This window comes from Parasteatoda tepidariorum, chromosome 10 (genome assembly GCF_043381705.1).
Source record: "Parasteatoda tepidariorum isolate YZ-2023 chromosome 10, CAS_Ptep_4.0, whole genome shotgun sequence".
In the NCBI taxonomy this organism is placed as follows: domain Eukaryota; kingdom Metazoa; phylum Arthropoda; class Arachnida; order Araneae; family Theridiidae; genus Parasteatoda; species Parasteatoda tepidariorum.
The window spans coordinates 5,268,264-5,279,398 of record NC_092213.1 but is presented as its reverse complement, the minus strand read 5'-3'; the positions used below and the strand labels follow the sequence as shown (position 1 = coordinate 5,279,398).

At 27.7% G+C, this 11,135-nt stretch overlaps 1 protein-coding gene across 1 annotated transcript in view; it reads right to left on the bottom strand.

The window, feature by feature from the left end:
* The window catches only part of LOC107451240 (conserved oligomeric Golgi complex subunit 4), a 38,757-nt gene that overhangs the window by 6,707 nt on the left and 20,915 nt on the right, over window positions 1-11,135 (bottom strand). The window contains exons 14-19 of the mRNA XM_016067278.3: window positions 9,857-10,070; window positions 8,331-8,393; window positions 8,200-8,256; window positions 4,507-4,653; window positions 3,464-3,556; window positions 3,250-3,351 (exon numbers count right to left, since the gene is read on the bottom strand). Of these exons, the coding sequence (XP_015922764.1) occupies window positions 3,250-3,351; window positions 3,464-3,556; window positions 4,507-4,653; window positions 8,200-8,256; window positions 8,331-8,393; window positions 9,857-10,070 (676 nt within the window). The remainder of the gene's footprint in view (window positions 1-3,249; window positions 3,352-3,463; window positions 3,557-4,506; window positions 4,654-8,199; window positions 8,257-8,330; window positions 8,394-9,856; window positions 10,071-11,135) is intronic.

Here is an 11,135-nt window from a genome sequence, read left to right as displayed (position 1 = left end):
AAAAAAAAGGAAAATGTTTACGATATAAAAAATCTAATAATTAATAAAATAAAATAATAAAGTACATTACAAAATAAGCATTGAATTTTATTTTGAACTATCACAGTTTTGTTTTTATTTTAGGCTTTTGTTTAAAACCTATAAATTTTCTTCAATTAAAATATTTAATTTGAATTTATAATACTTAAATATGACTAAACTTTTTCCTATCTTCATTTTGTGGGCATTGCAGTTTTTTTTATTTATTTATTAGAATTTAATTCTAAAATGAATTTTCGTATTGCATGATATGATGAAAAAAAACATTTCTTTTCTTCAATGTTTATTTATTTTGATAAATCTATTGTTCATATAACAAAAATAGCAAGTTTTTTTTTGTAAAAAAAAAAGTATAAGTTTTTTATTTTTGAATGAATTCTAATAATGGAACACTACTAAGTTATTGATATTACTAAGTTTATTGATAAAAAAAATGGAACACTAATGTTTAAATAAACATTACTACATTTGTCATTAACATGTCTAAATACATGTGCGCCCCTTCGCTAGCCAACCAGCTGTGCAAGTGGCCCTTCACTCAAAAAGGTTGTGCACCCCTAATGTACATGACGTTATTTAAGAGTCAGTTTAAGTATTTATTCTTAACAGTACTTCATTATACAAATTAGTATGCTACTTGTAATTGTGAATTCCCCTGTGATTTGCAGTAGTGCATACGTTTAGTAAGCAATTAGTATGTGTATGCAATAATTTAGTAGCATTAATAAAATTTGATTATGATATTTTAACAATTCTTTATACAATTATAAAATGATATAATAAATGAATTAAAAATGATATAATAAATATCGTGGAAATTAAAATTTTTAGACTGCAATTACAAAATGTTTAAATCTTGGATATTTCTTTTTGAAAAAAGTTTTTATTTTTCATTTATTATCAAAAATTTCTTCAAGGACAGTTTTTTCCACCGGAAAAAAAAAAAAACAATTCTTGTATATTTATATGAACGACACAAATTTTTACTTTTGCACATGATATAATTTTGATGACTGGAAACAAGAGGACCTTGATTGAATTGTTCATAATAAGTTGGCCAAAGAAACCAGTGTCTTTGGTCTGAAAATTAATTTAAGAAAGACTAAATAAGATTGCAATGAAACTGATATAAAGGTAAAGGGAGAAATAAAGAACGAAAGAGTTATTTAATTCAAGTACTCAAGTTACTTGGGCTCAATTGTAACAGAAAACAATGATATTGTGCCAAAAATCAAGTAGTACGCTTTTTTGCATGAGATCTAAAGAAAACAAAATTCAAGGGTGAAAAAACTGTACTTAATATCATAAATAACTTTTAGTACTCAAACCAAAAGTTATCTATGAAACATGAACTTAGAAAAAAAACAACAAGAAAAGATATTATCTAATTAGCTGAGAAAGAATAATCTTGAGAATCAGTGAGAGAGGGCGGCGTGTGGTAGAAACAATTCAACCACAAAATCTAAAAACTGTTTAAGAAAAAGATATATGCCATATAAAATCAAAAATAATCCAATGGTTTTGGGCACATAATTTGCCCAATGGTGAAGAGAATGGAAAACTAACGTACGAGGAAGATTTTTAACCTTTTGAAGCAAAAATTTTATGAAACATATTTTTTATACTTTTTTCATATTTCCTATTTACTTAGGTCAAAATAAAGGAAAAATATTTATTAAAGGAAAAATATTATATTTAGTGTTTTAATAATTTATGGTTATGAAATAATGCATGAAACAACAGTGTCTTTTTCTGCATTAAAGTAAAATCTTTCAATCACAGCTCATTTGAAAACAATAATTTTTCAAATTTGCAGTTATTTAAATCGAAGAAAATTAATTATTGATGAATTTTCAAATATGAGAGAGAAAAAAAAAATTGAAGCTATTTTTTTTAGATTTTAGGGCAAATATAATTCCGCTAATCTAACAGATTCTTTTAGCAACTATTAGACTGTTTTTTATAATTAAAAATACCAAAATATATTTTTGCTCATAATTTAAGCATCATAAAATATATATATTATACATATCTATCCCGTTATTNATATATATATATATATAAAAGGGATGTCAGTGTCAAATCTGCATCAAATGGTTAAAGGTCAATCAAGGCTGAGAAAGAGATGAGGTTGAGGCATATCTCAAATTGGAATAGAATGGTACAGGACAGACTATGTTATAGTTCATCATGGATTGCAGTTTTTTTTATTAATATTTTTATAAAAACATGTATTTTTTTATATTGGTATGCATCTGTATTTTAAATATGTACTGAAAAAATACTACACATGCATCAAGAATGTCACCCAGGATTTTTTATGCAAGTCAATCAAATCATAACCCAACTTTGCCAAAGATATATATCTGTTTCAATTTTAACAAGAGTAAGTCGGTCAAGCAACTCAGGCAAATCTTCACAAAAATTTTCTTAACAAGCTTTGATCATTGATTGAATAAAAAAAAAGACATTTTCCATAGTTAGTTTTGTTCTAAGAGATGTTTGTAAGAGGATGAAGGAGACCTCAAGAGCTTGAAAACAAGGAAATGAAAAAAGACAAGACAGGCTACTCTTTTTTTTTTTTTAGTTTAGCTTTGAGTTTTTTCTCTCTTTGGATCTGATGTGAAAAAGCTTAATGGCATTATGCTTGGTTTCTGGCATAACATCATCATGGTTTTAAAGGTTACAATTTCTAGATAGAACTCCCCTAGCAACAATTCTACATTGGCTCCAGTTGGGCTCAATATTAGAACATCAATATTTTCTACTATTGGTCCTAGAATAGCCCATATAGGGCCTACATTGGCCAATTTAGAACCTATAATGGATATAAAATATGGGGTGAATCTCACAATTGTATGTAAGACCGATATTGGTTGTAAAGTGGCTGTAAAATATCGGGTGAATCAGAAAATTTTATACAGGAACAATATTGGTTGTAAAGTGGCTGTAAATTTCAGTTACACCCGACAATTGTACATATGACCAACATCGCGGAAATAATGGCTCTTTAAACCATTATTGAGCCAAGATTCATGAATATTGGCCCAATGAGGGCCCAAGTTATTTTGCTGCTAGGGTCATTTCGGAGTGAATAAACAGAAATGTTAAACTTATAGCAACAATTATAGAACTTATTGGTGGCAAACAATTATTCATTACAGTGTGGTCATAATAAAAATTAAATAACGTGGATAAAAAAAATCTTACTCTGTTGAATTGACAGGCCATAACAGCTTTTTCAAAATGAGAAGTAAGTTCAGATGCTAAAAGGCTTACTAAGGCATCAAAATTGCTCGTAGTTAAACTAGCCTAGGAATGACATAAAAAATACAATAAATGCAAAACCAATATATATTACGTGATGTTTTAAATAATAGTAAAAAGATAAAACATGTTATAAGATTCATAAATACATACTTACTTTAAGGGATTTTAGAAAAGTGTCTGTGCTAATTATAAAATTCTGTATAAAGGGCCTCATACCATCATTTGCTTCATATTGGGAAAATTCATCCTAAAATAAATAGGAAAAGTTTAATAAAAAGCTAATGAAATTTTTTTCCCCAGTTGCAGCAAAATTTGTAGTAAAAGATCTATATCTTAAAATTGTTTATACCTTTCTGAATTGCATAAATAGAAAAAAATAAGAAGGAAATAAAACGTCATTTAATTGATTTAGAGGGTATCACTATTCTATGTACAAGAAAATGCAACAAAGGAAAAAATGAAATGCAGGGATAAATAATTTAAAATTTTTATTTTACTCAAATTATGTTAAAACACTTAATACAGTTTAAATGTAAAAGGGACACAACAGTGATGAATTATGAAAGTATTTTTATAATATACGTCGATATTACATTTAATTTTAACAATATAGTTTTTACTAACATCTAGGGCCACATGAAACTTTTGAGAATTTTGCTAATAGGACTTTTTCAACACACCAAAATTTCATTTCAACAATAAAAAAAAAGTAACTTTAAACTTGTAAAAGGAGACCCATTTCATTTCTTTTATATTTTAAGTTGCTTTCTTGCCCCAGAAAATTCTCTTAACTGTAAAATAACACTAATAATTCAATTTTCACATGAACTCTATGTTAAGAAGGTTTCATTTTTTATAGGGAGTTCATGTTGCGTGTTAAGAGTTCATCATTTCTATAGAGTTCATTGTAAAAAGCTAAAACTTAAAAACGCTACACTCAAGGAACCAACTGATTTGATCAATGAAATATAATACCAACAAAAAATTTGTCAGTACAAATTATTGGTGTTGCCCCCCTCCCTTTTTCATGGTGGACGCTACAAGATTGGGGCTCAGACTGAGGGGGAGATAAGTGTGATTTGAATTACACTACAGAAAACCTTAATCTTTCAATATGTTCTGTGGTGATAGTAAAATTCATTATACCAGTAAGTAGAAATAAAAAAAGTTGCACACACATAGCATAAGAGTACTTACTTCAGTGATAATATGACTAGCGGACTGAAATGCATCAACCCAAGGTTTTATACGAGGTTTAACTACTGTTGAGCACAGGTGACTGCGACCATGACTGATGAGCTGCTGCAATTTGAAATTCACGGAAGTCAAATCCGATAAGCAGCTCTGAAATAGACAGTTCAGATTGTCAATATTAAAAATAAAAAATGACAGTATAAAAAAGTAACTGTAGAATTTTGCATTAAGAGAAATAAATAATTCAGATCATCAATACTAAAATAAAATAAAATGACTATTAAAAAAGTAACTGTAGAATTTTGCATTAAAAGAAATAAACAATTAAGATCAAAAGTAACTGTAGAATTTTGCATCAAGAGAAATAAACAATTCAGATCATCAAAACTAAAATAAAATAAAATGACTGTATAAAAAAGTATCAGTCAAATTTTGCATTAAAAGAAATAAACAATTTAGACCATCAATACTAATAAAATGATTGTATAAAAAGTATCAATTGAATTATGCATTAAAAGAAATAAACAATTCAGACCATCAATACTAAAATGAAACAAAATGACTTTAAAGTACAGTACAGAACCCATTATCCGGAAATCAGAAAACCGGAAAACCAACAAACCAGAACGAAATTCGATAAATTTTCCCGCCATTTAAAAAAAAAATTTTTTTTTCTCATAAGATTTTCAGATTTTTCTTTCTTTTTTGAAAGATGTTTATCTTACCATTATTTTGGAAATAATCATTAGTGTATTACTTCATCGTTTTTTCTTCTTTTTAAGATAATTTCCAAATATTTTTTTTTCCAGTTGGGTTTAACAATTAAAAAACGGCTTTTTGTAGCGATTCAGAAAACCGGAAAAATCAGTTATCCGTAATAGCGATGGTGCCTATCGTTCCGGATAATCGGTTCCCTACTGTATCAGGAGAATTTTGCATTAAGACACTTGTCATTGGAGATTGACCTAATATACTATAATAATAAATGAACAATCCAAAATTGGCCATTTGGTTCATTGTTTACAATCATCTTTAAATATATTCCAATTAGTAAAAAAATATTAAACTACCATTAAAAATATTAAACTACCAGTCAAATTTAGCATTTCAAACAAAAAGAAAGATAATGTGAAACCAGGTGTTAATCACAAAGACAAAACTGAAAAACATGTAAAATAAAATTGAATTCTTTTTTCTGTCCTTTAGATCAGCAGTTCTTAATTTTTTTTCGCTATGGAATCCTAAAGAGTCAACCTTCTTTTAGTAAAATTCTGAGACTTAGAAGAAATTTCATTAACAATTATAAAAAACATCAATCAACTTAAGACCCATTATCATAGCTGCCAACTCTACTGGATTTTCCAGTAGACTACTGGATTTTGCCAGTTTCTCCTGGTCTACTGGTTTATTTAAAATTCTCCTGGTTTTTGTACAATTTAGAAAATTCCAAAAATTGAGTAAGTTTCCTTAAAAAATCCCTTTTGAAATTAATTTTTTGTGCAGATTATTGCTTGAATAATTAAAAAGTATTACTAATACATAATGAAGTAAACTTCATTTATAGAAATCAATCCAAAACTTTTTTTGTTCTAAAATGTTCAGTTTATTTTTACTCACAGTAATCTTTTTAAATTACTTTTAAAAAATCTTTGAACTATGTTTGGTGAATTAAATGCCTATTAATGTTCAAAATTATGAGTAAACGTAATACATAACATTTCAAGTATGTTTAATGCCAATCATAACTATAGAATATTGCAGTTTTTCTACTTTGATGACTAAGAAAATCCCTAGAATTTCCTACTTCTAAAATATTTAGTACATTATGCAACAATTATCGTGAAATTTATACTATTTCGTAAAATCTACTGGATTTTTTTCTCTCTATGTTGGCAGCTATGCATTATTTATTTTGAAAAGATTTAATGAACTAAAAATTTATTCATTAAATAGAAAATATTTAATAAATGAATGAAGAATGAAATTTTTTCATCCTGTACTTTTAACAATACAAGTCTTAAAATTGGGTTTTATGTCGGACAGTTGAATCCTAAAGTGACATTATTCTAGTTCATAATTTGATTTTATTGAATGCATGAACTGAAAATGAAAGAGCTCAAAAGCTGATTCCGTTTAAATAATTGAAAAAAAGGAGAAAATAAGTGTTGAGAATAGTTTTCAGATCAATATTAAATAACTAGTGAAAACTTTATAAGATATACATTTTATTACATAGTTTCATAACGGATAATGTTGTTCTAACTCTGGAAACTTGTGACCTTTCCGCAGAACCCAAGAGTTCCTTGCAATCCAATTTGGGAGTCGCTACTTTAGATGATACTATGCGTAAACAAAAGGTACTTAATTCATGTAACAAAACTAAAATTGTTTAAAATTTATCCTTTGCAATTTTCTTTCCTTTTTTGTAAGAGAAAAGTCGCCAATCTTTGACAAAATAAGTTGCTCTCTAATGCATCCAGAGCCTTCAAACATCTTGACAGTAGATACAGCTTTTCTGCCAAAAATGACCCCAAAATGGTCGCCAAGTTGGCAACTGCTCACTGTTAATAGAAGTCCTTTTCCTATGCCTGTTAGTGTGGGTTCTTAAAATGCATAAAATCCCCAAGCTAAAATGTGGGTTTTTGGAAAAATGGTACATGATAAATATGGTTATTTCAAACAGAAAGATACAAGCAATGTATATTTTCATCTAAAGGATGTTCTTTTATAGTGTAAAGATCATAACCCTTTATTTCGTAACAGATTGATTCTTAAAGATAATGCTTTGTGCATTGTAATAAATTATGAATAAATTTTGCAAAAAAAATTTAACAAAACCAACATTTGATGTAATGGTTTTATGTCTTCATGTCACATACTGCTTAATTTCTTTTGTTATAAAACGAATGTAAAATGTTAGGAAATTAAAAACAATTTTTTTTTACAGATTGAATCAGACATTCTATTTTATTGTAATCAAGTGCTTTTATATACTTTTTTTAAGTAGAGTTATTGAATGCATATCAAGAGAAAAAAGTTGAAAGTAATGAAATCCTTATTAGATTATTTTACCATTAATTTGCTATGTCTTTTAGCTTTTTTAGAGCTTACTATTTTTGCTTACATGGTTACGATATTTAATTAGAAATTAAAGAGCTAAAAAGTACTAATTTATAAATTTTAATATTTCTAAAAAATAAAATTTCGTACACTGTTATATTAAAATTTTCAACCAATTAAAAAACAGAGGCAGAGAAAAAGGAAAAACAATAAAACAAAAAAAAAGACAGAGCTATCTGACATTCGCTGATAGGTTCTGTCCGGTGACATTAATCATCCTCAGCCATTTACTGCTTATTAGGGAATTGTTGTTTGCAAGAAGGGATAAATCTAAAAAGAGAAATTCACCAACATGTGACCCAGCCAAATTTTGAAATATATTAAAACTATTAGAAGAAAATAAAATATCTATTTACAACTCAAATATTGGTTTGTGATGCCTTGATTTTTTTCGGAATTGGCCGAAAATTGATATATAACAAAACAAATCAAAAAGTCCAAATTTAATCAGATTCATTATTTATTAGAGAGGGGTAAGAAATATTCAGATTGACATGTTGGAAAGAGAGGAAATACACACATGAAAATTTTGAGAATTTCTATATTAATATAAGTAATAGTTTTAAGTAGCATTACATCAAGTTTTGCTCCATCTTGGTCAGAAGCATGTGGGAACATTTTTCTAACTTCCTCCTATAAAAACAAACACAATTTTCAGTTATTTTTCCAATTCATACAATAAATATCATATAATGTCTAAAATTTACTTCTAAATTGCTTCGGAGAGTTCGAACCAATTCACATGCTACTTCTGCATTGTTCAATGTGACCTAATTCAAAAATACAAGAATTTTAATACCCAATAAAAAAGCAGTTATAAATAAATTTAAACAAAAATACAAGAATTAAGTACCCAATAAAAAGGCAGTTATAAATAAATTTAAGATTAGTCTACATTTTTGCAATAAAAATAACTGACATGTGAAAATAAAAATAACAAAAAAAAAAAAACCTTTTTCAACATTTTATTTTATAACCAGTGTTGAACAACCGTCCCAATTCTGAGTTCATGACAACCAATGTTCAACTCTGTAGCCTTGCAATTTTGAACCCAATCTAAAAGACAGGTCCTGGATCAAGTATTGTGAAAAATTTGCCTCTGTGGGATACTTTAGACAAGATTCATTTAATTTAATAACATTTAAAATCAAATTACAATTAAAAGGCATGATGTGATTGTTTTATATGGTACAATTTTTAGCTAAGTAAGGTTCTTTTTATTAATTTATTATGTTTTAGGTGCTTAATAATTTTACATAAAATAGGGATATTTTTAAATTAGTATTTATTGACATAGCACATTAACGATTTTTTTTGTTAGAATTGCATGGTTCCCACTCAATTTCAGATAAAAAAATTACCTGATTTTTCCAGGTATATCTGGTACATTTCTAAGAAAATCAATACCATATTTTATCTATATTATGCAATTTTTCCTCAGAAAACTTTGAATTTTTTAATATTTGTAATGCCAAATATTAGATATTGTGAGCAAAAATTTATAATAGAATGAGAATGGAATCGTGGAAAAGTTTCACTAAAATGTTGAATTTTATAAATGATTGTAGTAGATGCTAGAATTATTAAACTTGAATCTCAATGATTACTGTTACTGACTATTCTAAGACTGATTATTTTCCAGGTATGTTAAAGGAATTTTCCAAGATTTTTGTAAAAATTTGTAACTTTTCCAGATTATTCCCTTTTTTAAAGTAAAAATAAAATTCCCTGACAATTCCAGTTTTCCCTGACCTGTGCGAATCTTGGAATTATGCACAATTTTAAACAATACAAATTTGAAAAGTTATAAAAATTATTGAAGAGCATTATTTTTGATTTAAAGTAAGATCATTTATTGAAAATTTAATAATTACTTAATTATTTTTAACCATTTAATTATTTATTTTGTATATAACAGATGCATTAACATTGAGTTAAATTCTATGTTGCGCATTCGGCGGTGTGGATGAAGTACTTAATTTTTTTTTTGCTTATTAAAAAATGGTTTGATATGAAAACTTAATTATAATTCAAAAACCTACTATGTATAACCAATCCTAAGCCCATCTCATCACTAGTAACAATTGACATAAACATAATTCCTTATTTGCAAACAACAATTGAATCAGTGATTGATATTCCAAAACCAACAAAAAACTTATTATAAAAATGTCACCAACATTGACCGCTTCAATTTATGATGACACAACCTGATTAGGTAAAGAGAGCTTACCAGGAATTCAATTTTTGATTTATCAATGTCAGAAGACTGGATCTGTGGACTGGATTGAAAAACACTGTATGCTTGGCTGAAATCTAACATACTGGATGGAAATCCTAATTTCAATTTCTCATTCAAGTAGTCATGGAAATCAGTTTGAAGCAAAGAAATGGTGTTGTTCAACATCGCGCACACTATATCAGCACTGGAGCTTGAAATTGCTCTTCTATTAAGAAACTCAAATTAGATTATTGTAAAGATTGCAAAATATCCAATACATCTAACAAATTTAAAACCTTATAATTATTACAGTAGGGAACCGATTATCCGGAACGATCGGGACCATCGCTATTCCGGATAACTGATTTTTCCGGTTTTCTGAATCGCTACAAAAAGCCGCTTTTTTATTGTTAAACCCAACTAAAAAAAATTTTTTTTTGGAAATAATCTTAAAAAGAAGAAAAAACGATGGAGCAATACACTAACGATTATTTCCAAAATGATGGTAAGGTAAACATCTTTCAAAAAAGAACGAAAAAGTCCTAAAATTTTATAAGGAAAAAAATTTTTTTTTTTTATAATGGTGGGAAAATTTATCGAATTTCGTTCCGGTTTTTTGGTTTTCCTATTTCCGGATAACGGGTTCTATACTGTATTATGAATGGAAATTTTTTTTTTTATAGAACTAAATTTTATTCATGGATCAGGTTTTTGTGAGGCCAACACAAGTGGCATTTCTGCACCAAGGAAATGACATTGACTAAAATTAAAATCATTTTCATAATATCATGTACCTTCAATAACATTTTGAAGTCAATGGAGGTAATCCATAAGAGCGACCAACCTCAGTGAACGACTATTTCACCATATAACAGTGCCCCTGAGTGAGATCTTTCACTGTACAGTGGTTAGAGTTTTCTGCAGTTATTTGTGTAAATGATGTAAAATGATGTGTGTAAAAACAAATTTACTAATTATGAATGATAAAGCTATTTTAAATAAATTTTTATTTTTAAGTTTGTATTTAACAGGGTGCGTAGCCAAATCTTTGAATCAAAAATAAGCACTCTTTAAAAACTTTTCAAGCACTCAAAAAATTCATATTCAATCAATGATATTATTGAAAAATCAAAACTTTCTATAAACAGTTTTAGCGTTAAAAAAAACCCAAAAAGAAACGGGTGTAAATCGAAACAATCGGTACTTTCCCATATCACCGAGTGAATTCAACTTGGCCCTGAACTCAGAACAAAAGTACCTTTACCCCCTACGTCAAAAAAAGTGTTAGAAG